This window comes from Megascapheus bottae, chromosome 19 (genome assembly GCF_031878675.1).
Source record: "Megascapheus bottae isolate mThoBot1 chromosome 19, mThoBot2.hap1, whole genome shotgun sequence".
Classification (NCBI taxonomy): Eukaryota; Metazoa; Chordata; class Mammalia; order Rodentia; family Geomyidae; genus Megascapheus; species Megascapheus bottae.
Genome location: NC_143527.1, coordinates 37,380,668 through 37,408,622, shown reverse-complemented (window position 1 = coordinate 37,408,622; position 27,955 = coordinate 37,380,668). Strand labels below are relative to the sequence as shown.

General features: G+C 37.9%; 1 protein-coding gene across 2 annotated transcripts in view; it reads right to left on the bottom strand.

Annotated features, from left to right (window-relative positions):
• Esco1 (establishment of sister chromatid cohesion N-acetyltransferase 1) overlaps positions 1–27,955 on the bottom strand; it is a 53,973-nt gene that overhangs the window by 3,850 nt on the left and 22,168 nt on the right. For both annotated transcript variants that reach the window (XM_090353354.1, XM_090353355.1), the window contains 6 exons: positions 26,953–27,016; positions 24,738–24,852; positions 21,378–21,509; positions 7,621–7,710; positions 5,151–5,294; positions 1,248–1,435 (listed from right to left, as the gene is read on the bottom strand). In XM_090353354.1, the coding sequence (XP_090209480.1) occupies positions 1,248–1,435; positions 5,151–5,294; positions 7,621–7,710; positions 21,378–21,509; positions 24,738–24,852; positions 26,953–27,016 (733 nt within the window). The remainder of the gene's footprint in view (positions 1–1,247; positions 1,436–5,150; positions 5,295–7,620; positions 7,711–21,377; positions 21,510–24,737; positions 24,853–26,952; positions 27,017–27,955) is intronic.

Sequence of the window (27,955 nt, the reverse complement as noted above, 5' to 3'; positions counted from 1 at the left end):
AGGGAGGGAAAGGAGGGAAAGAAGGATACATATTAAGGGATCTCATGCTGAGAGCCTCAGGCTTCCACTCTTAACAGTAGTATGTTATTTTGTTAGGTACACAAATAAGTTACTTACAGTAACAATAACAACAACAAAAATAGTCTGCTGGGTGCCAGTGGCTCATGCCTGTAATTCTAGCTACTCAGGAGGGTGAGATCTGAGGACCGTGGTTCAAAGCCATCAGGGGGACTAAAGACAATGAGACTCTTATCTCCATTGAAACACCAGTAAGTGGCACTGTGGCTCAACGTGGTAGAGCACTAGCCTTCAGCTAAAGAGCTAAGGGACAGCACTCAAGCCCACAGACGGAAAAAAAAAGACTGCTCTTCAAACTACCCAAGTAGTGCTACTGTTGAGGCATCCATTCTACCACTGAAGCAACACCTAGCACCCAAAAACTTCTTCTGAATGTAAATCATTAAACTCCTTCACCAAAGGAGCTTTATATAACAAAAAAGACAAATCTTAGTTTTATCCATACCTTTGACAACATAGGAATAGAAGAAAATAACAGACTTAAAGTTTTCAAATAAATAGTACTCTCAAATTTAGACAACCTTTTTCCCCCTCCCCCCTAGGTGTGTGTGTGGGGGGCATAGGGCTTGAAGGGCGCTGCCCCTGAGCTCTTCAGCTCAAGGCTACCACCCTACCTCTGGGCCTGGGCGATGCCCCTGAGCTCTTTAGCTCTAGGTTTCCGCCCCACCATTGAACCAAGCCTCACTTCCCGTTTTCTCTGGGTTAATTGGAGATAAGACGCTCAGGTCCTTTTGTGTCAGGCTGGCTTTGAACCTTGGTCCTCAGATCTCAGCCTCCTGTGTAGCTAGGAGTACAGGCCTGAACTACCTACCTCGCGTGGCTTTAGACAAATTTTTGTAAAAAGCTGAACTCCAAGAAACTTTCCACAGTATTTTGATTATGTTTTAAAATTCTCTATTATCAATGAAACTTTTAAGTTATTATGGCCTAGTAGCATAGCTATAACCAAGTCAAAACAATCTGTTAAGATTTAAACAAGAATGCTTTTGTCATACTCAGATTACCTTCACAGGGAAGTATTTACAGATCCAATACACTCACCATTTTATGCAAAATTTACTGAGTATAAATAAAAGCTGTACAATTATTAAATGAGATGCCAGACTTCCTACTAGAAGTCTGAACTCAGAAACTACTGCAAATGATTTAAAGAACAACATTCAAGTTACCTTAGGCATTCAATCATGCGAGAAGCTATTTTCCGCCGACGCATCATACTGAATACCCATATCCGACTGATCCCGCAGATTGCAGGCTCTGGCGACGTTGAACAGCACCAGGCTTTTTGCCTTTCAAATCTGACTTTTTCTTCTTCTGACTTGATCACTGGAAGTTTCTCTTCTATAACTCTATAGCCCTATAAATGTGAAAATTGAGATGAAACTTTAAAGTGAGAATATTAATTGATAATTGTCTTACACTATTAATATGAGGAATTACATTTATGTGGCTTTTTAACTAGGGGAACCACTGGTGGTTCTGCTCATACTCAGGAAATTCACAAAGACCTACAATGACATTCTGTTCCAATTCTTGACTTATGTCACTATGAGGGAAAGTCACTTAATTTTCTAAGGTCCTCACATATCAACTCACACTTTGAGAGATTAATATATAAAAAGCACGTGGACCATGGTCCACATAGGAATGCAACATTATTCTCTACCTCCTACAGGCTAGTGATCAGCAAAAATACATGTTCAGAATTCAGCAGTATTAAATGGCTGTTCCTATGAATGATGCCATATTTTTTGGATCTATAACTGTGCCAAGAACTAAGAGAAGGGGCCGGGAGTGTGGCCTATTGGTATAGTGCTTGCTAGCATGCATAAAGACCCAGGTTCGATTCCTTGGTACCACATACACAAAAAAAGCCATACCTGGTGCTATGGCTCAAGTGGTAGAGTTCTAGCCATGAGAAAGCCCAAGGACAGTGCTCAGGCCCTGAATTCAAGCCCCAGGACAAAAAAAAAAAAAAAAAACCCTAAGTCTAGGGACAGAAGAAAAATCAAGAATTTTAAAAGGTTCTTTCTTCAGTCCTCTGGTCTCTTTAAATAAATAACTTTAAAAATCATGTATCTCTAGCCAATAGACAAGATAAAATAATGGTATCCGCTGGAAAGTGTATGAAACTAGAGCGAATCATGTTTAGCGATAAGTCAGGACCAAAGATCCAAACAGTACCCAAGATCCAATCAGTACCCAAGGTTATTGCCATGGCCTTAGAGATATAACTACATAGACATAAAAATCTTTGACATGTTATATACATTGATAAGTATTTATGACATACAAAGTCTCAGCTTAATTTTGTTTTAAAATTTATATGCCAGTGACTGCATATAGATACTCCCTTCTTGAATGCTTGTTTGTTAAACATAGCATTTGAAATATGATATAAAAAATCAATGTTAATAAAATATTTTAATTTAACAAACACATATCTCTATGGCCAATACAGACGTCAAAAAAAGAAAGGGGGGGGGGGGGGAGACCAGCCTCCAGATAGGACAAAGCAACATAAAAGCAATTAAGACAACAAAATCAAGGGGGTGGTGGGATGAGGAGGGGACAGTGGCTCACACCTATAAACCCTAGTGATTCAAAAGGCTAAGATCTGTGAATCACTGTTCAAAGCCAGCCTAGGCAAAAAATCCATGAGATTTTTTTTTCTTTTTTTTTTTATTGTAATTAGTAAAAGGGTTACATGATATTTGCCGGATAGAAGGTGCATTAATTCACATACATTGATACCCTTTCACATGTCTTGGTACCCATTTCCCTCCCCCCCACACCCCCCGGGGTCCATGAGATTCTTAACCACAAAAAAAAAAAAAAAAGGCTAGAAGAACAAGTGTGGCTATGTGGTAGAGTGCCAGCCTTGAGCAAAAAAAGCTGAGGGACAATGTTCAGACCTCCAATTCAAGCCCTAGTGCTGGCATCAAATACGAACAAAAATTTAAATTAAGAGTTAGTATTAGTTATCTTCTAACTTTCACTGCTGTTATTTTGAGACTGGCTCAGGAAAAAGTTTGGGACTCCATCATAGTCAATAACAAAGAAAGAGAGGGAGGGGGAATGAGAAAGGAAGAAGGGGGAGACAGAGGGGGAGGGACAGCAGGAAGGAAGGAAGGAAGGAAGGAAGCTGGGCACAGCAGTGCACACCTGTCATCCCAACTACATGGGAAAGTCAAAAGAATGACAGTGGTCCAGGTCCATCTGCTAAAGAGCAAAACTCATTTAGAAAATTGATAAAAGTCAATAATAACAATACAAAAAACATAGCTCACACTATGCAAAATTAAATCTTAGTAAACAAACTTCTGTGAGTTCTTCATTTTCTAGAAATCCATACTTCAACTACAATTTCAAAACATCGGGTTTGATTCCTTGGTACCACATACATAGAAAAAAGCAGGAAGTGGTGCTGTGGCTCAAGAAGTAGAGCTCTAGCCTTGAGAAAAGTCTAAGGACAGTGCTCAGGCCCTGAGTTCAGGCCCTACAATGGGCAAAAAAATAATTATGATGAAGCACACATTTATGCAGGCAGCTATGTATGAAATGGTAAAGATAGTAACTGAACAATACTTATAACAATGGCAATTAAGTTCATGAAGATGAACTTGGGTGAAAAAAAGATTTCTCAAGTATAAATCAAGTCAAAAAGCTCCCATTTGCTTAGGTTGATCTTTAGAAATACATAACATTCATAATATGAACACATTCCTCAGTTCTTTGTTACCCCATTTCAGCCAAAGAAAGTGATCTATTCGGAGTAGAGAAACTTGGTATAAAGTCCTACATAGACCAGGCACAGTAGCTCATATCTGTCAGCTACTCAGGAGACAAAGATTAGAGAAGTGCAGTTCTAAACCAGTCCCCCCCACCAAAAAAAAATTAGTGAAATCCTATTTAGAAAGAACGCCTATCTATGAAGTTTGAACCTCATACAAGAAAAAAAAAAACCTCTCAGTAAATATTTTAGGTACCACATCCCGCTTGGTCTCTCTTATGAGTACTCACCTCCTGCTCAGCCACAAATAGATGAGTGAATGTTACAATGTGAATGGCACAATGAAATTTCATTTACAAAAACAGACCACACTTGAGCGGCACAGTTGCTCACGCCTGTAATCCTAGCTACTCAGGAGGCTGAGATCTGAGGATCTCAGTAAAAGCCAGCCTGACACTACTCATCTGAGACTCTTATCTCCAATTAATCACTAGAAAAGGGGATGTAAGGCTGTGGCTCAAGGGGTAGGGCAGTAGCCTTGAGCTGAAGAGATCAGGGACAACACACAGCCCCAGAGTTCAAGCCCCACAACTCCCCCTCCCCCCAAAAAAGGATCATACCTGGTCCATTGGTCTGCCTACCCTTGATTTATTCAAATGCTGAAAGACCAATTGAGAGAGACTACACTCATATCTAACATGAAAACTTCCTAAACAGACGTTAACAGCATTTTTGATTCTACAGAATTAGAGATAGTAATTCCAACATTAAGTATAACTGTACTTTCATAGTGAATCCCACGAGAAAGGCCAGGCACCAATGGCTCACACCTGAAATACTAGCTACTCAGGAAGCTGAGACCTGAGGAATGCTGCTCAAAAGGTAGTCCAGGCAGAAAATTTCATGAGACTCCAATTATCACCAAAAAAGCCAGAATTGGAGCTGTGGCTCAAGTAGTAGGGCAAAAAAGCTAAGCATGGCATTCAAGCCCTTAAGTTCAAACCCCAGTACTGGTACACACACACACAAAAAAAAGATTCAAAACCAGAAAAGTCTGAGACTCTATCTCTAAAATATCTAGCAAAAGGCAGGCTGGAGGCCTGGCTCAAGTGGCAGAAGCAGAGCACCTAAGCAAGTAAGCTCATCAAGCAGGAGACTTTGAATCCAAGTGCCACTCTTCTCCCTCTTTCCCTCAAAACCTACACAATGTATACATAATCTTTCACACCTTTCCTCACCTAAAATGTAGAAAAATGTATCAGGATTATATGATTCAAGATCACACATGAATTTGTTAATGTATTAAACTACTTATAAATGCTCTTTAAAAGTTACTTACCCACTGAATATGTTCAGCAATTAGGCAACCAACTACTTTTTTGTCATTAGATATAAAGAGAAGTGTTTTGGTTCTGGAATAGCACATTAGTGGGGCCTGTTGAAAACCTAAATCATTATCAACCATCTCTCTAATCTCGTCCACCTGCCAAATAAAGAATAACTTTTAACAATGAAAGCATCATACATATAAAAATTGTGTAATTCAATAAACACTGTTTTTGTCTTAGCACAGTATTCTAAAAAGAATTCTTACAGAAATATCCACAGATCAGTATTTGTTAAGCAATGTAGATGATCTGCAAAGAGAGGTAGAATGGACAGAGGGGCTGTCAGAGATGACAGTGATGCCATGCCCAGCGTTCTAGGAAACAAGAGTCCCTACATTAGTTAGCAAGAACACTAAATTATAAGTACCATGGGTTGTGAACTAGCTAGAACAGCATTGAAATCGTTAGCAGGGCAATTCACTTTTCTTCCCCAAACCTTAATTACTATCTCCATCAACAAAATAAAAATAGACGTAGGGACTGGTAATGTGGCTTCGTGATAAGAGTGCTTGCCTAGCTTCACTTCATGAAGCCCTCCCTAGGTTCGATCCCTCAGTACCACATAGACAGAAAAGGCCAGAAGTAGTACTGTGGCTTAAGTGGTAAAATACTAGCCTTGAGCAAAAGAAGCTCAGGAACAGTGCCAAGGCCCTGAGTCCAAGCCCTAGGCCTGGCTGGGAAGGGTGCACGCACGTGCACATGCATGCACACACACACACACACACACACGTGTGCAACACACATACACCCAAAATAGACACAGCTGGGTGCTGGCTTGTGCCTGTAATCCTAGCTATTCAGGAAGCTGAAAACTCAGGATCAAGGCCAACCCAGGGCAGGGAAGTTCATGAGACTATCTCAAGGCACTAGCCTTGAGATGAAGAGCTCAGGAACAGTGTCAGGCCCAGAGTTTAAGCCCATGACCCACCAAAAACAAACAAAACCAAAAAAACCCACAAAAACAAAAATTCCCTTGTGTTTTTCAGATATTTTGACACATTCTAGTGTAATTATTCAAATGAGTAGATCCATTACTTTTATATAAGATACTTTTCCTGGAAAAAAAATCCAGAGAAAAAGTGAGTAGTGCATTATCTATAATTTAACTTTTCTAAAGTGTTGTTACCAATAATGGCTGACATTGAACCTGCTAAGAAACACATGCTAACTATTGCTCTATTGCCCGCTTACCATACTGTTTAAAAGTAAATTCATCCTATCGTTCCTTTTAAAATATTCTGACAAAATACTACCAGACTTTATTATTTCTCTAAGTCATCTACCAACACAGTATACAATGAAATCCCAAAGTGTAGACCTCTAAAAGTTGATTTAAGACCTGGTTGAAACTAGATTAAGAGGAAATGTTAAGTTTTCTACATTATAGTCACAAATGAAGATGTTATCTTTTTTCACTTAAAAATATACATAAGGGGCCGGGATTGTGGCCTAGTGGTAGAGTACTTGCCTAGTATGCACAAAGCCCTGAGCTCCATTCCTCAGTATCATATATACAGAAAAGGCAGAAGTGGTACTGTGGCTCAAGTGGTAGAGTACTAGCCTTGAGAAAGCCCAAGGACAATGCTCAGGCCCTGAATTCAGTGTGCGTGAATGCGTGCGTGCGTGTATTATATATGCATGTGTGTGTGTGTGTTTATTATATATATATATGCATAAAGGCCAAACACTAGTGACTCACACCTCTAATTCTAGATATCCAGTAGTCTAAATTCTGAAGAGCATAGTTCAAAGCCAGTATGGGCAGAAAACTCCATGAACTCCTATCTCCAAAACAGCAGACCTGGAGCTGTGGTTCAAGTGGTAAAGCATATACCTTGAGCAAAAATGCTTAGGGACAAGCCACAAACCAGACGTGGTGGCTCATGTCTGTAATCCTAGCTACTCAGGAGGCTGAGATCTGAGGATCATGGTTCAAAGCCAGCCCAGGCAATACAAAGCCCTGAGACTCATCTCCAATTAATTACTAGAAAACAGGAAAGTGGCATTGTGGCTCGAGGGGTAGGGTAGCAGTAGCCTTGAGCTGAAGAGCTCAGGGACAGCACTCAGGCCAGAGTCTAAGCCTCATGACCTCCCCACCCCACGCCCCCCCCCCCAAATGCTTAGGGACAGTTTCCAATCCCTGAGTTTAAGCTGTACGACCAGATACATGTATGAAAATGTTTAATTTCTATTTTATTATGACCTTCTGCTAACTAGCCTTCTGTAATAAGTTCTTATTTAGACATCTACTTTCAGAATGGAACTTTACTTTTAGGTTGGGGGTAGATCTTTTTTGAAGGGCTGAGGATTATACATACTAAGCAGGGAGTCAACCACTGACCTACAACAACAGCCATTAAACTTTACATTAATCTCTATTTTCTAAATTAGGACTAAAAGCTTTTCTCACTGGATATTTACCTTTTTCAGGGCATACTTTGGGTCTTCAGGAAGAACCATTATTATTCTCCCGTCAGGATATTCAGCCAATATTCTTTCTTTTTTCCAACCCTAGGTATAAAAGGAAGAATTTTATATAGCATACTTAATATCATATCGTGTACAAGAGGAAAAATACATGTATTTGTCTAAAGATTGTAAATACAAAGCAATAAATGTTCATTAAAGTTAATAAGGCATGACAAATTATCTGTTTTATAAAGCATACAAAAAGGTGAAATGCAAGCTAATTTCTATTTCTCGGTTACCTAATACTACCAAATTGTCTAATTACCATATCCCATTAAAAGAATTTTGAAAGTCACACACCAACAATAAACCCCTTAAAGTCAGTGATTCCCGAAAGCTACAGAATAATTTCCCCAGATTTCTTTGGAACACAGTTACCTCCACAGACAAACACTCAATAATTTTATGTTTGGCATGCCAAGACCTCCAGGAGGTTTTAAATGAACTGATTTGCATGCAGTAGCCCAGTATGAAAGGAATAATTTTTATTCTTATTGATCACACTAACAAAGCCACAAGGAAGGAGACTATAAAAAAATATATAACTACCTTCTAAGAATCTAATAGGGAAGGAGAGGCTACGTTGTGTGTATCTGAAGTTAAACATACTCAAAAAAAGAGGTAATAAACTCTTCTTCAGATCCACACTCGTGGTGATTAATGAGCAGAACCTGCATGAAAAAAAACAAACAAAACAAAAGCCACTTAAATCTAGTAAGATGGGACTGAACCAGAGGTTAAAACGAGGAGCTGTGAATAAGTACAGAAGGAACAAGCTTAACTAAGTGTCCCACTAGTGTTACCCAAGCAACATCAAGTAGAAAGGCACTGCAAAAGGCCTTTTGATCTTTGAAAAATCTTTTTTCTAGTGTTTCTAAGAACACAAAAGTTCAATGATAGCAAGAAAAAAGTAATTAAAAATTTTGTATGTCATGACAAGTTTAAAATAAAACTGGTTTTCTGAAGCAATGTAGCATTTTTTTTGATGATGGGAATAGGATTTTGGTTGGTGACAAAAATTATAGTAAGAAGGTATATATTAACAACTTAAAATATTTAAAATCCAAAATATATTTAAAAGTTAAGACTATTCCCAAAAAGGTAAAATTCAGGTGATTAATTCCAACTGACAAATGTCCATGATTTGAACAGCAGAAACAATAAAGAAATTCACTTGAATTATATAGATCTGAATACAAGTTTTAAAGGCATAAAGGAAGATACTTTAAAAAGAAATTTATATTAAATTATGTTAGGAAAAACTTCTAAATGACTCCATTTTCCAAAAACTGAAAAGCAGACTTTTTCTTAAAAAACAAAATCAAACTAGAAATTAAGAAACTTCAATTTTTTAAGAAAGCCATACTTCTGGATTATACAAAGACAATCTGATAGACCACATTCTATTAACTGCCTTAAAAGCAGTAATAACAATTCTATATTATATTACACACTACGGGCATTTAAATTACCTTTATTTAACTTAAAATATATATGTTTATTCAAGAAACTTAATCCCAGTCAGGTTTGATATAACTTTGCCTCAAATGCTATGTTTTTTCAGGTACTAAAAAAAAGGCCTTTAGATCTAAGAAGCAAGAACTGTATAAGAATTGTTAATCCTTATATGTTTCATTTAATCTTCATGATGGTATACTTTAATGAAAACTTTTTTAACAGTGCTGGAATAAAAGTCTAGGGTTTAGATCCTTGGGGTTTTGTTGTTGTTGTTGTTGTTTTTTTTGCCAGTTCGGGAGCTTGAACTCAGGGCCTGGGCACTGCCCTTGAGCTTTCTCAAGGCTAGCATTCTACCACTTGAGCCACAGCATTACTTATGGCTTTTTTTGTGTATATGTGGTACTGAGGAATGGAATCCAGGGCTTCATGCATGCTAGGCAAGCCCTCTACCACTAGCCACACTCCTGGCCCTAGATCCTTTTTTTTTTTTTTTTTAACACAGTTTAAATGTGTAAGTCTTAGACAAATCACAAGAATTCTGTTTCCTAGCCTATACGGTCTATAAAATGACTGTCACTAAAGGGACAAAGATGACTACTCATACAGAATAACCACCAAACTCTTAGTAACTCTTAGCCTATCAAGCTAAAATCAATACACCAGGACTAACAAAACACAACCAATCAACAAAATTTCCTCAGAGTAAAATACAACAACTGCATAGTATGGACAAAGCAAAGATAACTTAGTTGGCAAATGTTTGTCCAATATCACACAACAAATCTATGTGACTCAAGTGCAGTTAACACCATTCAATTCTGCTCATTTTAGAAAATGCAGAAGTCTGTTGCTTGAAATTGAAAAAGAAGTAGATGGAGGACATGCAGAAAGCTGCATGCAATTCAAGGAATAAGCAACATTAAGGACAGTTTTGCCAGTGTATATATTCTAACACAGAACAGTTAAACTTCTTAGCTTTGGCTCTAAACATACTATACATATTCCTTTACAATGAAGAAGCATGTTTTCCAAACTCTTAATTTCCTTAATTTAGCCATCTGATGCCAAAAAGTAAAAAGCTCCATGTTTTTCATTTATGTCCTCATGGGAACTAGCTTATTTGGTTTTAACCCAGAAACTCTCATATGCTAGGTACACTCCCTATTAATGAGTCGTATATAGATACAGATATATCCATGGTTATCAGTGTTCTGGAGGGGTTGGGGGAGATGTACCAGGATTCGGGTTTCCGTTTAGTGAACAGAAATCTACCACTTGAGCAGCACCTCCTTTTTTACTCTTAGTTTAGGCTCTCACATTTTGTCTAGATTGGCTTGGACCACAATCTTACCTATTTATAGTATGTGCTGTAGGTACCCATTACCACACCATCTTTTTCTGTTGAGATTAGGTCTTAGAAACTTTTTGACAAGGCTGCCCTCAACTTGATATTTTCTGACCTCAGACTTCTGAGTAGCTATGATTATAGGCACAAGGCAACATGCTTAGTTATTTTTTTTGGGGGGGGGGTCGGTCATGGGACTTGAACTCCAGGCATGGGTTTTGTCCCCAAGCTCTTCAGCCACAGCACCACATCTAGTTTTTTGGTGGTTAACTGGAGATAAGAGTCTCACGGACATTTTAGTTCCCAGGCTGGCTTTGAACCGTGATCCTCAGATCTCAACCTCCTGAGTAGCTAGGATTGCAGGTATGAACCATCATGCCCAGTAAAATGTGTGTGTGTGTGTGTGTGTGTGTGTGTGTGTGTGTGTGTGTATGTGTGTTGGTTTGTTTTTATATTGCCAGTCTTGGCACTTTAACTCAGGGCCTGGGTACTGTCCTTGGACACTTTTGCTCAAGGCTAGCACCCTGCCACTTGAGCCACAACACTACTTCTGGCTTTTTCTGAGTATGTGGTACGGAAGAATCAAACTTAGGGCTTCGTGCATGCTAGGCTACGCCCCTAGTTCCAAGCAACTGCCCCAAATACAGTTTGGAAGCCGAAAGCATGGATCCAAAGGTGAACTGCTTGCCTAGAAAGCTCAAGGCCCTGAGTGAAAACCTCAGTACCACTAAAGGGGAAAAATACTATGTATTAGGTATTTCTTAGCAAAAATAATCTTGTATTAACATTGATAAAGATGTGTATCTAGTCAATGTGATCATGTGAGAATAAATGTGCTATTGAAGTTTTAGAAGCTATGATTAGACATTTAACAAAGACATGAAAGAGTTCAGTCAGTTCAGGAAATAATGCACTGACCATGAACCATATATGCAAATAATTGATCGACATAACTATAATACACCAATGAAGAGGATATCAAAGTAAGAAAGACCTATATTTGTATCCATAGCTACTTATTAGCTATAGTGCATTGGGAAAATTACAAAGCCTCTCTTACTTACATGCAAGATGGATATAAAATAACTACAATAAAAGTTCTGCGAGGGGGGAGGAGGGGGAGTTTGGCCTACTAATAGAGTGCTTGCCTAGCATGCACGAAGACCCGGGCTAGATTCTTGGTACCACATACATAGAAAAAAGCTGGAAGTGGTGCTGTGGCTCAAGTGGTAGGGCTCTAGCCTTGAGAAAAAATCCAAGGACAGTGCTCAGGCCCCGAGTTCAAGCCCCATGACTGGCAAAAAACAAAACAAAACAAAAAAAACAAAGTTCTGTGGAAGAAGTGATGCTGTAGCTCAAGTGGTAGAGCACTAGCCTTGAGCTGAAGAGCTCAGGGACAACACCCAGGTCCAGAGTTCAAGCCCAGGGACTTGTACCAAAAACTAAATTACATTAAATTTTTAAAAGTGCTTTAAGTTAGTGCTGGAGCACATCTCAAGTGATAAAAGCACTTATCTAGCAGGCACAAGGCCTTGATCCCAAAGCCTTGTACTGCCCAAAATAAAAAATAAATGAAGGCTATACTAGGCTTGTGGGGAGCACGGTACACACTGCCACTCTTGTGTATGAAATAATGGTACCCTGGGTAGAACTAGTACAGTAGAGCTGCTCAGTTTCTTGGGCTTGGCAGTCACCATGCTGGTGTCGTGCCTTCTGTAGCCCTACCTGAGCCTATGTGGTTGTACAAATCCAGTGGGGAAAAAACAATAGCCAATCAGCGAGGCACCAGTGGCTCAAGGCTGTAAATATACCTACTCAGAAGACTGAGATCTGAGGATTGCAGTTGAAGCCAGCCCAGGCATGAACGTCCATGAGACTCAACCTCCCATAAACTCCCCTCCAGCCCCGCCACCAAAAGGCAGATATTAGATATAATAAAAGACCAATTGTTCCTGTCACTGAAACTAAGAATATCAAGATCTGAAAGACCTTGAATATTTAACTTGATGCATTCTTCGGTCTACAGTAATTCTCACCTGAAGTTATGGGAACCATATGATTTGGAGTACTTTAGAGAGAAATCAGATGTGTATCTCATCTAAATGAGTGCCTCTAGACAATGGACTTAATTCTCCCATGTACAAGCTGCACACTCAACTTCAGGTTAGACCAGCTAGCATCTGAGTGCAGAGTACCAACAGGTTTCACCTGCGCCCTTCACTGCCACACCACTACTTACACACACACACACACACACACACACACACACACACACACACACTCTCTCCTTTACCAGGTTTCTCCTCCAACATCCTCCCATCCAGGTCTTTCTGTTTAATGTAGATGGGGACTGGGTAGGGAAGCAGTTTTGTCTAAGAGAAGCCAGTCCTTTGACAGCAGCATCTCTCATGAGACTTTCTGCAGGTTCCTGGAAGCAGTTTCCAAGTGATCATTTATACTGTTTCAAGAAAGAAAAGACTCTCCACAGGAGATGTAATTATCTTTAAACACTGTTGGCTGTTCATGACACTATTATGGGTCTCCCTGAAATACATATTCTTGCTAGTTGTACGATCTTCAAAAATACAAGGCCCAGTGTCCACACCAGGACAGGATGCTCAGACCTGAGATCCCTACATTCCCCACTTGAATTCACCACACTGACTTTACTTTCTTAGGCTGCTATGGAAAGCTGTGGCATTCTTTATTGTGACATCTAGTCACTCGCAAAAGCTGCAATTCAGGAAACCAAATCTGTTTTAGGAAAATCCAAATAAACAAAATTTTCCCTATCACACCCATAAGTATGAATGAATCTACAAAAATTATGCTGTATCATTTTCTTTTCTTAGACTGAGAAACACAATAGTGAAAAAGATCAATAACATACTATGGTTATTAAATGCTAGCGACTCAGTAAAAGACTACATCTTTTTTCTATCTAGTTTAAGCTCAAGTTGTTTTTTGTTTTGTTTTGTTTTTTGGTCATGTGGCTACAACTCTGGGCCTGGGCACTTCTGGTTTTCTGGTGGTTAATTGGAGATAAGAGTCTCACGGACTTAGTGCCTGGGGTAGGTCTGAACCAGATCCTCAGATCTCAGCCTCCTGAGCAGCTAGAATTACAGGTATGAGCCACTGTGCCTGGCCATGTTTTTGTTTTTTTGAGACAAGATCTTTCTACATAGCCCACAACTTGTGATCCTATGCCTCTGTCTCTGAGTGCTGTGATTACAGATATATTATCATATATTACATTCTTTTCTATTTTTCCCTGATTTTAAGAATATTACAGAACAGAATTAAGGAGTATACAAATGTACATAAAAAGTATGGTATATGCTTGAAAGGAAGTCTCCTTTGATTCAAACCAAGCTTTTATACTTCTATGTTTCTGAGTCCTCATCAATACGAATAGAAAATCTTATCAATACAAATAGCAAACTGATTCCAAAAATCAATTATCAGCTGAGGATCTAGCTCAGTGATAGAGTGCTTGCCCAATATGTACAGGACCTGGATTCAAACTCCAGCACCTAGGTGGGGCTGAAGTGGTACAAGAGTTGTCAAATTCAAGCAGAGATCACAGGAAAATGCAAAATAATATAAGCAAAGTGTTACAGTGGTTTTAAGAAAAGAAAACTCTTACTGGGATTAGAAAGAAATCAAAAAAAGGTTCACAGAAGAAGCAGTATTTCCCAGGGCTTGAAAGGTACAGATGACTATGGGAAGGCGTTCCTGGTGGTAGGAATGCTGTGAACTAAAAGAGAAGCAGAATATTATAAGCCATGTAGAAGACAGTGAACAGTTCATTTTGGCTTAGAAAATAGAGACTTAAACAACAACAACAACAAAAAACAGTTGTTGAAGAATATACATTTAGAAGAGCTGCAATGTGGAGGACCGTGATATTTGGGAGAAATCAAAAGGAATCAATGATGTTTCTGGGAAAAGCAAGTAATATGAATATATGTAAATGAAATGATTATAATATAGATTTCACCTTCTACTCATGCTTTTTGGGGGAAGGGGGAAGGGGCAATACTGAGGTGTGATCGTCAAGTCTGTGCACTCGAGGTAGCTGGTCTATACATTTGAGTCACTCCACTAGCCCTTTTTAGATTGGTTATTTTGGAGATAGGATCTCACTTTATGCCCAGCCCAGATTGGTCTAAAATACTTTTGCTTCCCCTGTAGCTTGGATGATTGATATGTATCACACCATAAGCAATCACTGGTTGAGATGGAGTCTCATCATGACCTTTATGCTAGCAACAGCTTCAAAAGGCAATCTTCTAGATCTCTGCCTCCCAAGTAGCTAGGATTATCGGATTAATAAAATTAATTTTTACCCAGACTCTTAGATTGCTCTTAAATTCTTATACATTTTTAAAATAAATCACAAAGGATGAATATGGATGTGATTTATATGAGAAAAATAAAGCCTATGAAATTTGAACAGCTTCTCCATATCTACTATATTTATATACATTTACATATTACAGACTTTAAGTTATAATATTTAACTAATATGATGACCATGAGAAGACATGATTCTTTGTCTATGCCACAATCATTCTCTCGCCTTCTTTCTCTGTATTTTGTCCGGGTAATAGTTCCCAACAATTAACTGTGAATTTCTCAACAGGGCTGGTACTGACAACTGAGCTGGATACTGTATTTCTTTGGACCTGTCACATACTTGCAGAAGTTTGGCACTCCTGACCCACTCACTATATGCCAACAGTTCTCAACACATTTTCAGAAGCCTCCAAGAGGAGAGTTTACAACAAACATCCCATTTTCCTATCTTGAGAACCACTGGCATAAACCCGTCATGACCATCTATTTCTTTCTGCCAGATATTTGCTTTCCTAGATCTTCTAGCAGTCCAGGGAAACTGTCAGACCAGTTCTAGACAATGAAACAGAAGAGATTTTTTTTTTTCAAGGAAGCTTCCAGAAAAATAGTGTCTTTCTCTAAAAATGGTAAAGATCTTATCTACAGAAAGAATGTCTGAATATATTATCAGGACTACCAAACCTAGTAACATGATATTGTAAGTGTGAAACAGTCAACATGATAAGAAGAGGAGAGCGCTGAATGAGAAATAGCCAACACTCATGACAACACTTTAATTGGTGAGAAACAATGCTACAACTAATTCTGGATGTTATAAGAAAATAAATTTATTATTTAAGCCACTGTTAATTAGATATCCGATGAATTCAAATTTTAATCAATTAAAAAAAGTGTTAGAATGGGATATTAACTCATTTCTCGCAGTTCTATCAGCTAAGTGTACTTCTATCAATCATAATTAAAACATCTAAACTTACTATGTTTGTCTCATCAACAATACCTAATGAAAAATCAAAAGGGAACATGATTCTATCATTATACTAAACATCTCAGTATTCATATTCAAGTTTAGCATTTTTACTTCATAACAACAATTTCCCAGTGTATTGGAAATATTTTATTTGGGGCTGGGAGTGTGGCCTAGTTGTAGAGTGCTTTCCTAGCATGCACGAAGCCCTGGGTTCAATTCCTGGGTACCACATATACAAAAAAGCCAGAAGTAGTGCTATGGCCCAAGTAGTGCTAGCGTTAAGCTGAAGAGCTTAGTGACAGTGCCCAGACCCTGAGTTCAAGCCCCATGACTGGCAAAAAAGGGAAAGGAAGGAAAGGCAGATACATGGTGCCATTCTCATCGCACAATCTATAACTTGAACAAACCTATTTAATTGGCCAGTAACGCTCGTGACTAAGCCTATAATACATAGAAGACAAGGGAAAAAATTAGCCCAAATTTTAATATCTATAAAACTAGGATGGAATGACAGAATAAAATCTAGAAGACCTCCAAACAGATAATTCTCTCCCATGAGATATCCACAAAATTGGACTAGAAAGGATAGATCAATTTGTATCCTTTGCAGCTTGGATCCCTAATCTCTTCAGAGAAAGCCAACCTCAAGAAATTTAAAAGCAGGAATGTTTCAACCCAACTCTTGACCTGACCTTACCTGATTACCAATTAGATCTAAGAGATCATCCCTCATTATAATGAACTGAGAGAAGAACAAAACAAAACAAAACAAAGAGAAAACAGGGTAGAATGAGGTTCAAGGAAAAGGTGTATATGAATAATGTATATCCTACAAAATTAAGAAGTGAAGCCAGTCACAATGGCTCACGCCTGTATCAGGAGGCTGAGATCTGAGGAGGATCACTGTTCAAAGCCAGAGCAGGCCGGGAGTTTGGTCTACTGGTAGAGTGCTTGCCTAGCATGCACCAAGACCTGGGTTCGATTCCTCAGTACCACACACACAGAAAAAAGCCAGAAGTGGTGCTGAGGCTCAAGTGGTAGAGCTCTAGCCTTGAGAAAATCCAAGGACAGTGCTCAAGCCCAGGACTGACCAAAAAAAAAAAAAAAAAAAGAAAAATTCAATGCCAGACCCGGCACTAAAGACCATGAGACGCTTATCTCCAATTAACCACTAGAAAACAGTAAGTGGCCCTGTGCTCTACGATTAGGGCAGCGGTAGGCTTGGGCTGAAGACCTTAGGGACAGTGCCCAGGCCCAGAGTCCAAACCTCAAGACAGGGGAAAAAAAAAAATCAAAATGCATTTATTCATAAACTGTTTTTTTTGAATGGCAAACAACTAGTTAATTTGTTTTTAAAGAGAGAGAAAGAGTGCTCTTTAGGTAAAGATGGAGAAGTTATTTACTTCAGTCTCTAATGTTTGTTCATATACATTGTCCAATGTACAACGAAAGCATACAAAAACCACATAAAAAGATTCACAACTACTATCATAAGATGTATTCTTTCTGAATCTAATCCCAAATGATCCTATTCAAACTCCCAGTGAGTTATTTTGTGATTACCAACAAATTCTGCAGATAAGACAACACAAAAACTAGAGGGAAAAACAAGAAAACTGATATACTATGACACAAACACATAATAGATTATTTTCAGCCATAAATATAAGAACAGAAATGGGCATGGTTACTCGTGCCTGTAATCAGGAGGTGGAGATTGGGAGGACTCCATCTGAAGTTAGTCTGCGCAAAAAGTTAGAAAGATCTCTACAGTCCCAGTGATGTGAGTAGGTGGCCTGGGGTCTGAGGCTAGCCCCAACATGAGAGCCTACTAAAAACAAAAAAGAGATGGGCGAGAATAGGGCGCAAGTGATAGAGCACTGCTCTAACAAATGCATACTTCTAAGTTCAAAGCCCAATGCTGGGGGGCCGGGGATTCTTATGTTATTTGGAGGAAAATGCATGGAACTGTAAAGATTATTAGGTGAAATATGCCAGTCTCAAAAAGACAAATGTCTCGAGTAGAATCCAGATTCTTCAAAAAAAAAAAAAAATCATTACATGGAAGCCTAGCTGAAGTGGTAAAGCTGTAGCTTTGAGCCAAAAAGCTAAGGGATTGCTGGGCGTGGTGGCTTACACCTGTAATCCTAGCTGAGGCTGAGGTGGCGGAGATCTGATGATTGAGGTTCAAAGCCAGCTGGGGCACTGAAGTCCCTGAGACTCTTATGTCCAATTAACCACTGGAAAACTGGAAATGGAGCTGTGGCTCCAGGGGTACGTGGTATTCTTGAGCTCAAGACAGCGCCCAGGCCCAGAGTTCAAGCCCCACCACGGACTACCCCCCGCAAAAAAAGCAGCTAAGTACAAGGCGCTGATTTAAAGCCTCAATACCAATAGAAAAAAATAAATGAAACACTTTACTTTGCCAAAAGTTATAGTGATCAAAGGGGCAGGAGTTTGGCCTAGTGGTGGGGTGCTTGCCTAGCATGCACAAAGACCTGGGCTTGATTCCAAGATACCACATATACAGAAAAAGCTGCAGTGGTGCAGTGGTGCTGTGGTTCAGGTAGTTTAGTGTTAGCCTTGAGAAAGAAAGCTCAAGGACAGTGTCCAAGCCAGCCCTGAGCTTAAGCCCCAGGACTAGCCAAAAAAAAAAAAAAAAAGAAAGAAAAAAATTTTAATTGTTCATGTAACTTTCATGACTGCATTTTTCTCTCTTTACCAAATGAACGTTTCCCCCTCTCCAACCCATCTCTCTCTTTCCCTATCTATCTGTCTACACACACACACACACACACACAATGGTCTTACATCTATAAAATATAATGGTTTTTTTAATTAAAAAAAAAGCACAGTGGTAAAGAAAACATGGAAGCATGAGGTACAGAATGTTAGTAATCTTTATTGAAAGACCAAGCCTAATTTGCTTCAGATTCCTTTCTCATTCCCAAGATGTTAAAATCTCTACTTTTGTTCTATTGGTTTATCTTTTCCCTAACATCTTTCCACTTTAATCCATTTCAAAAGGAATAAACACAAAGTATACTGCTATAAATTCACAGATAGTCACACTTTATGAAATTTAGGAGTAACTGGATCATGCCTTCCCTAAATGAAGTCATATGTAACGGTTCAACTTTCAGTAGCAGCACAGTCCAAAAGAATTCCTGTGATGATACGGACATTGTATGTCTACACTGTCAAATATGGTATGCCCTCCTAATGTACAGCCGAGCACTAGACAGCGTGATTGTGGAACAGTGTTTCTAATTTCACTTGGCTTAGATACCTTCCACACTGTATAAGATAGTTCTATAATCAAAGATATGACAAATCTTTCCTCAAAGTTTCTCATGTAGTCAATTTTCTTCATACCACCAATGCCAAAATAATTTTCTGCACTACACTCTCCTTATCCCTATAATATAAATGGATAAAATGTGCAGGGACACGTGTATAAATATAAGAAGAGAATTCTCTACCTACACATTGCCCACGTGTTTTCAACTGCATTTAAATTTATAACACAATGCTCAAGGCTCAACACCTACAAAAACAGAAAAAGAATGCATTTACAATGTTTTGGAGTAGTCAGCTCAGACTATGCACAGCTACAGCTGAAAATGTAAAAGATAATAAAGACCGTGATAGTGGCAAAAGATAATCAAGTGCTAAACTCATTTCCTTCTCACAAGCTTATTTCAAAATAAATAAAATAGGGGCTGGTAGTTTGCCATAGTGATAGAGTGCTTGCCTAGCATGCATGAAGACCTGGGTTCAATTCCTTGGTACCACATACATAGAAAAAGCCCGAAACGGTGCTGTGGCTCAAGTGGTAGAGTACTAGGTCTTGAGAAAGCTCAAGGATAGTGCTCTGGCCCTGAGTTCAATCCCCAAGATGGCTTAATTAATTAAATAACCTATATCAATGTCCCATCTAAGGGTATGTATGTGAGGAGGGTTGTCAGGAGCAAGAGGCAAACTTCCCTTGGTTACTAAAGTACTTTTAGCATTTTAAGAGATTCGAGTTTGTTTAGAGGTGGTAGCGACTATCCTCTGCTCCATTAATCAACTGTTGAAACCTTTAAAAAATCAGAGGACAGGGCCAGGAGTTTGGCCTAGTGGTAGAGTGCTTGCCTAGCATGCACAAAAACCTGGGTTCAATTCCTTGGTACCATATACGTAGAAAAAAAGCCAGAAATGATGCTGTGGCTCAAGTGGTAGAGCACTAGCCTTGAGAAAGTCCAAGGACAGTGCTCAGGCCCGGAGCTCAAGCCCAGGACAGGCAAAAATAATAATAATAATAATAAAAAAATAAAAATAAAAAAATCAGAGGACTTACTTTCTATTTGATTTCTTTACAGTTCCCCTTTAGAAAGTAAGAACTTTCCTAAACTTTTTAAACGTAACATGTTTATATTTGAGGAAACTAAATCATCACAAGTAATTGTAAATTGGACAGAAATGACTTCTACCAGTTCACATATAGAAAGTATATAATTTTGCTACCTGATAGACCATTTTTCTTTTCCAGATGTAAAGATCCTAACATAGCCAAACTGAAAAAGTAAAAATTCCAATGATAAATCATTATCTACCTATACATTGTCTACATCACAATACATTTCACTTAGTGAAGCAGTAACAGAGAGAATATATGGAAAAGGCAGGTAAAAAAAGGAACATAAAGGATGACTAAGGAAATCAAACCAAAAAAGAAAAAACCAAAATAACAAACCTCATCTACTCTACGTAGGAGTAATTAGGTGAATGAATACATACATCATCAGTCAGCCAAAGCTAACTATGAATTTAACCGAGGGCAATAAAGACTTATATAATGCAATAACTGGTGCCTGTATACAGGCCTATATGAAATGAATTGGTGATCTCAGTTCAGATATCCTGGAGGTCTTATTAATTTGAGTGTACAGTATTGAAGGTAACATGTATAGAATAAAAACAGGTTCCATTTCAGATATGGGTAAACAGCAATTACATTAAATTACTATTTTCACAAGATATCTGAAATGGTTCAAAATTGCTAAAAAATAATTTTTCTATTTCCAGAAACAAATATATTTCATGCTAAAATATATTAAATAAATCCATGTTAGCTTTGTGGGATTCTTTTTAGAATACTGTAATTTTTTCTTTTAATATTACAGAGACAAATTCTTGTGAATTTCAAGGCTAAAAAAAAAATCTCCAAGCCCCATACAAAATTGCACAAGGTTACATGAAATAAACAGATTCATCAATAGTAACTGTGTTATTAAAACCTAAAGAACTTTGTAGGAAATTACTCAAGCTGAATATTATGTAAAAACAGTATAATAACTATCTTAGAAAATATAAATTTAAAATCCCACTATATAAACTAGTAAGAAAAAACTAGCTGTTCTTAATATTTGGTTTTATTTTAAAATAAGCCTATATACATATTACATGTTTTATATATATTACTGTTCCTTAAAAATAAAAGTAATTTTAGTGACTTAAATTTGGCAATTGGTCTCATTAAGGTTCTGACCTAATCATCTGAACTTTATACTTAGATTCATGAATTCCACTTACCACATATTTTACAGCACTTATAAACTGGTTGTGAAAAAGCAGATGCTGGGTTTCATCTTCAGGATTTGAAGCTGTGTAAAGCATTCCACAAACATTACAGGAAACTGCTCCAAATCTTTTTTGTCCTGCATCCTATTTATAAAAACAAGTAAATTTTTTTTTATCTTTCCCAGTTACTCCTGGACATAGGTTTCCCAGCTATAAAGTGAACATTACATGAGAAATGCTTAATCTATACTCAGTGATTTAATATTGACTAAAAACATCAAGATGTGAAGGCCTGAAATATACGATTCTATTAAGAAAATGTTTCCATTTTAGCAACCCAACTGCTCCTTCTATGGCATCCAACTTAAAAAAGAGAAATTATTTTTAACATTATTCACTCAATCAAAAAGTCACAAACATAAAATACTCTAAAATGAACACCAATATTTTTCATCCTTTAAATAATTGTATTAGAATCTAGAAGAAATAGTGGTTTGTATATTAACGTTTAAAACTTCTTGGGGCCAGGAGTGTGGCCTAGTGTTAGAGTGCTTAGGTAGCATGCATGAGGTCCTGGGATCAATTCCCTGGTACCACATACACAGAAAAAGCCGGAAGTGGTGGTATGGCTCAAGTGGTTGAGTGTTACCCTTAAAAAAGCTCAAGGACAATACCCAGGCCATGAGTTAAAGCCCCATGACTGGCACAAAAACAAAACACAAAAAAACTTAAGCCTTTTAGCTGGGTGTGGTAACACACCCTGTATTTAAGCATTCAAAAGTAGGACAAAAGTTGAAGCCAACCTAGGCTATGCCTCAAAATAAGTAAATAGCCAGGAATGGTGGCTCAAGCCCATAATCCTAGCTATTTGAGAGTATTTAAATAGAGGTTTGAGGCCAGCTTGGGGAGTAAGGGGTTACCGTATTCACGAAACAAAATTTCATCAGAATCAAGGTGAGTGTGAAATGGTACATATCTGTAATTCCCAGTTACAGGAGTAGAGGTAAGACAACTAAAATAATAATGTGAGGTCCTATCTCAAAAATTACCAACACATATAGGACTGAAAAAATAGCTCGAATGATAAAGCACCTGCCTGGTGAGCAAGAGACCCTGAGATAAAATCCCTAGTACTGAAAGAAAGAGATCGACAAGCAGATAAACAGATCAAATTTTTTAAAAAATGGTTCTCTTTGTCATAGATGTAATTTCATTTTTATGTTACTACCTTTTTGAAGTGCTAGGGATGAACTCAGGATCATGGCACTGTCTCTTAGCTTTTTTAACTGGAGGTATAAAAACTCATGAACTTTCCTGCCCAGAGTTGTTTCAAATTACGATCCTCAGATCTCAGCCTCTCGAGTAGCTGAAATGAAAAGTGTGAACTCCTGGGGACTGGGAGTTTGGCCTACTGGTAGAGTGCTTGCCTAGCATGCACCAAGACCCAGGTTCAATTCCTCAGTACCACATACATAGAAAAAAGCTGGAAGTGGTGCTGAGGCTCAAGTGGTAGAGCTCTAGCCTTGAGAAAGTCCAAGGACAGTGGCCAGGCCCTGAGCTCAAGCCCAGCACTGGCAAAAAAAAAAAAAAAAAAAAAGTGTAAACTACTGGTATTTAGAACAAATGTAATTTAAAATTTTTAAACTTTAGCTATGGCTAAAAAAGTGTAAACTTCTGATATTTTATTTAATAAAAATACATCCTAATCATGTGTTCAGTGTTTTTTGAAAACTTAGTGGAGTATTTTACATTTTATACTATTCTTTAAAATGTAATTTTTTTCAAGTGTTCAGTAGCCTGTGACTATCATTAGACAGTACAGACCCATCTTTAATTCTGACTGCTTACCATACTGATTTGACAAAAACATTAAAAATTTATTTTCATTTTATTTTTCTAGACAATTATTGCAATGTTATCTTCTGATATTAAAGCATAATCCAAGATAAAGGATTTTTTTTAGAATAGATCCTGGATTATGCACTTAAGCCATAGAGAAGCCCTTTTTGCTTTATTTTTCAGGTAAAGTTTTTACGGGGCGGGGGGGTGGTGGTGTTTGTTTTGTTTTGTTTTGCCTGAGCTAGCCCAGATCGAGATTTTCCTACTTGGCAACTTCTAAGATTCAGGTATATACATCATGACGACAGGCAAACACCATCACATTTAGCTTTTTTGCTAGATCTATTGAACTTTTTTCCCAGGTTAGCCTCAACTCTAAAGCTTTCTTTTTCTCTGCCTCTCAAGTAACTGGCATTACAAGCACGAGCCATCTTATTATAACCAACATTTAGTTTTGAAGTGTAACAGGTTACAGGAAATAAGTTAAAAGACTCCTCAAATTAAGTTTTTTTGATTTTTGTTTTTAAACTCTGGATCTTAAACTTGTGAAGCAAATGTACCCCAGTCCTTCAAAGGGTGGTTTTTTTTGGTTTGTTTTGATGTTGATACTATGGTTTGAACTAAGGGCCTCACACTCATTCCTGTTTTACTTGCTTACTTGCTCGCTCTCTCACAACTGATACAAGACCACCTGAAACCAACCTCCAGACCAGCTTTTGGCTAATGGAAAATTAAATATTAAAGAACTTCTTGGCTATGTGGCTTTGAATCTGATCCTCTGATCTCACCTCCAGAGTAGCTAGCATTACAAGTTTAAGCCATGAATATCCAACTCAAATTATGTTTATAATCCAATTATTTCCCTTTTTAACATCCCACCATCAAAATATCTCCAAGTACTTACACACTCTTTCAAATTGTTAATCTATTCTCCTTGTACTTTTATAAAGCTATAATGTATACTATAGTAGATTTAAAATCAATTCAGGTACTAAAGTTCCATGTTATTTTAATATTTAAACCAACTATTAAAAGTAATAATCAAATGGCATATCTAAGTCATCAGGTGTAAGATATCAGAATATATTATAAATAAAACGAGGAGGAGCTGAGTGTTGGTGGCTCACGCACCTAGCTACTCCGGAGGCTGAGATCTGAGGATCACAGTTCACAGCCAGCCAGAGCACAAAAATCTGTGAGACTCTTATCTCCAATTAATCACCAGAAAACCGGAAGTGGCAATGTGGCTCAACATGGTAGAGCTGTAGCCTTGAGCTGCAGAGCTCAGGAACAGTGCCCAGGCCAGTCAGTTCAAATCCCACAACCAACAACAACAATAAAAAAAACGAGGAGGAAACTGAATCATTTTATAAGACTATTTAGGGGGGAAAACACTGAAACAATACCAGGTTTGTTTTCGATATTATAAACCTGTGAAAAAAAGGATTTCTGCAGAAAAGGAAAAGATTTACTAGTACCAGGAATAAATAAGACATATAATATTTAACCAAAAAGGTCAAATTGCATACTTACTATGATCAGCTGTTTTTCATCAGCTTTCTCTGCTTCCTTTAGTTTCAAGTCCTTTGGAATTGTAATCTCCAAATGGGAATTACACTTAGACAAAGAATGATTTGGTGGTAACTCTCTTTAAAAACAGAACAAAAACTTATGGAAGATTATGTATCTGTATCACTTTAAATGACTCAAAAGAAAAAAAAAACTATGCAATCATGACAAATTCAACTTCCAAGGGAAAAATAACCTTTCAAAATATCTAGGGGTATCAGATACCAGTAACTCACACCTATAATCCTAACTGAGCTTTGGAAGATTAAAGTACGCAGAGCAGAAAATTTTTCTAGATTCCATCTCCAAAATTAACCACTGGTGGCTCATGCCTTTAACCCTAGCTACTCAATACATGGAGATCTGAGGATCACGGTCCAAAGTCAGCCCAGGAAGAAAAGCTCGTGAAACTCTTACCTTAAATTAACATTAAAAGCCAAAATGGAGTTATGGTTCAAATGGCAGAATGCTAGGTTTGAACAAAATCACTAAGAGACGATACCCAGGCCCCAGTACTGACACACAAAAATAGGACTGTAGGTGTGGCTCAAATGAGTGCAAATCCAGCAGTTAAGGCCCTAAGCTCAAACTCCAATACCACCAAAAAAAAAAAAAATCAAGAAGAAGTTGGGGATATATCTAAGTGGCAAAGCACATCCAGCAAGCCCTAAGTTCAATGCCCAGCACCTTAAAAAAGGAAAAAATTAAGAAAATAAGCCAAGACATGGAGTCCATAGGAAAAAAAAATGTGTATTATCCAGCCATAATAAAGAATGAAACCCAGGCAGGGAGTTTAAGCTATAGCTCAAGTAGTAGAGCTCTAGCCTCGAGAAAGCCTAAGGACAGCACTCAGGCCCTGAGTTCAAGCCCTAAGACTAGCCAAAAAAAAAAAGAAACCCTGGGGTGGGAGCATAACCTATGGTAGAGTGCTTGCTTAGCATGCATGAAGCCCTGGATTAAATCCTGCGGTACCCACATACACAGAAAAAGCCAGAAGTGGCACTGTGGCTGAAATGGCAGAGAGCTAGCCTTAAGCAAAAAAAGTATCCAAGCACAGTGCCCAGGCCCTGAATCCAAGCACCAGGACTGTTCAAAAACAAAGTGGGGGGGGGGGGAGCAGGAGTTTGGCCTAGTGGTAGAGTGCTTGCTTAGCATGCACCAACACCAGGGTTTAATTCCTCAGTACCACATACATAGAAAAAAGCTGGAAAAGGTACTGAGGCTCAAGTGGTAGAGTGTAAGCCTTGAGAAAGTCTAAGGACAGTGCTCAGGCCCTAAGCCCAAGCCCAGGACTGGCCAAAAAAAAAGAAACCTTGACATATGTAACAATGTGGATGAATCATGTTAAGTAAACTGTGTCAGGCACTGAATGCCAAATTTTATATGATCTGATATGTAGAAGCTAAAAAGCTGATTTCATTGAAGTAAAGGTTAGGACAGTAGTTACAGAAAGCTAGAAAGGGACAGGCAGAGACGAGGCAGAATGCTAAAAGAGGAATAGTTTGATAGAAAGAAAAACTCCTAATATCTTCTAATACTGTGGTTGACAACTGCATATTTTGAAATTTATAGTAGAGGATTTTCAACCTGAGACTCTTATCTCCAATTAACCTCTAGAAAACGGGAAGTGGTGCTTGGCTCAAGGGGAGGGTGGTAGCCTTGAGCTCAATAGCTCAAGGACAGAACCCAGGCTCAGTTCAAGCCCCAGGACCCACAAAAAAAAAAAAAAGGGTAAGAAGAAATTAAGAAATTAAGGGGGGGTGGGGGGTGGGGAGGGTAATGGGTACCAAGACATGTAAAAGGGTATCAGTGTATGTGAATTAATGCACCTTGATCTGGCAAATATCATGTAACCCTTTTATTAATTACAATAAAAAAATTTTTTAAAAAAGAAATTAAGACAAAAATGTCCATATAGTAGATATCATTTAAATAAACCAAAGAAAATTTAAACAATCAAATAAAATGTAGAATTCAAAAGAATAGAGTGGAAAGGGTGAAAATGAGCCCTTAGTACTACTAGGTATCTAGACAGAAAAAATGTAAAATAAAAGAAGAATTTGTTAGCAAATTGACAGTTACTTACATAACGTTTTTTGGGGGTGGAGGAAGCCCCCAGACTAATACTTTTAAAGAATAAAATTTTTCAAATTTATACCTAAACAAACTAAAACCTTACCTGTTATCACTGCTCTTAGATGTTTGGTTATTGAGTGTACTGCTGTGCTGTTTGGGAGCTGAATCTGCAGGAAGATTGGTGATATTAAGCTTTTTAATATCATTTTCATGGAAAAAACAATTATAAATCATTTACTTTTTTATAAATTATTGAAGCTTCCCCCTCATTTTAATTTAAAAATTCATAAAATTAGATCCATATGCAATTACTCTACAGAGACAAAATCAGCCTCCTATTCAGACTGTGGAACTACAGGTATCTACTGGAAAATCAATGGTTTACTTCTCACCAACCATTGCTGACACTGAATAAGAAATTTAAATGCCTGTATAACTATGTAAATTCAAAATGGAAAGAAAATATATCCTTATTAAAAAGTTTATATTTCCTTTTTTAAAAGTTTATCTCTGAAATTTAAGTTATATAAATTTCACATAATACCCTTTATTTTCTAAAACACTTCTCATGATTAATTACACTCACTTTTCCTTTATAAAGACAAAAAGAGGGCCGGGAGTTTGGCCTAGTGGTTAAAGTGCTTGCCTAGCATGCATGAAGACCCGGGTTTGATTCCTCGGTACCACATACATAGAAAAAAGCCAGAAGTGGTGCTGAGGCTCAAGTGGTAGAGCTCTAGTCTTGAAAAGTCCAAGGACAGTGCTCAGGCCCTGAGCTCAAGCCCAGGACTGGCAAAAAAAAAAAAAAAAGACAAAAAGATAAATAGCCAATGTCAGTGATTACCTGACTTCAGTATTTTACTCCAACTTATACCTTTCCTTTAGTAAACAGGGGAAAAAAACTTTCTAGAATCCATGATATTTCATCTGAGAGCAAATTTTTATTTAACAGTTCAAATAATGTATTAACAAATTTTCATTAAAATTACCAAAATAAAGCACGTGGACAATATAGGTGGACATTTTGGTGCATTATTAAATCCTTAATTCAAACAGACTCATTGAGATAGAAAACTGGTTTATTTTTAGTTAAAGATTAAAAACCA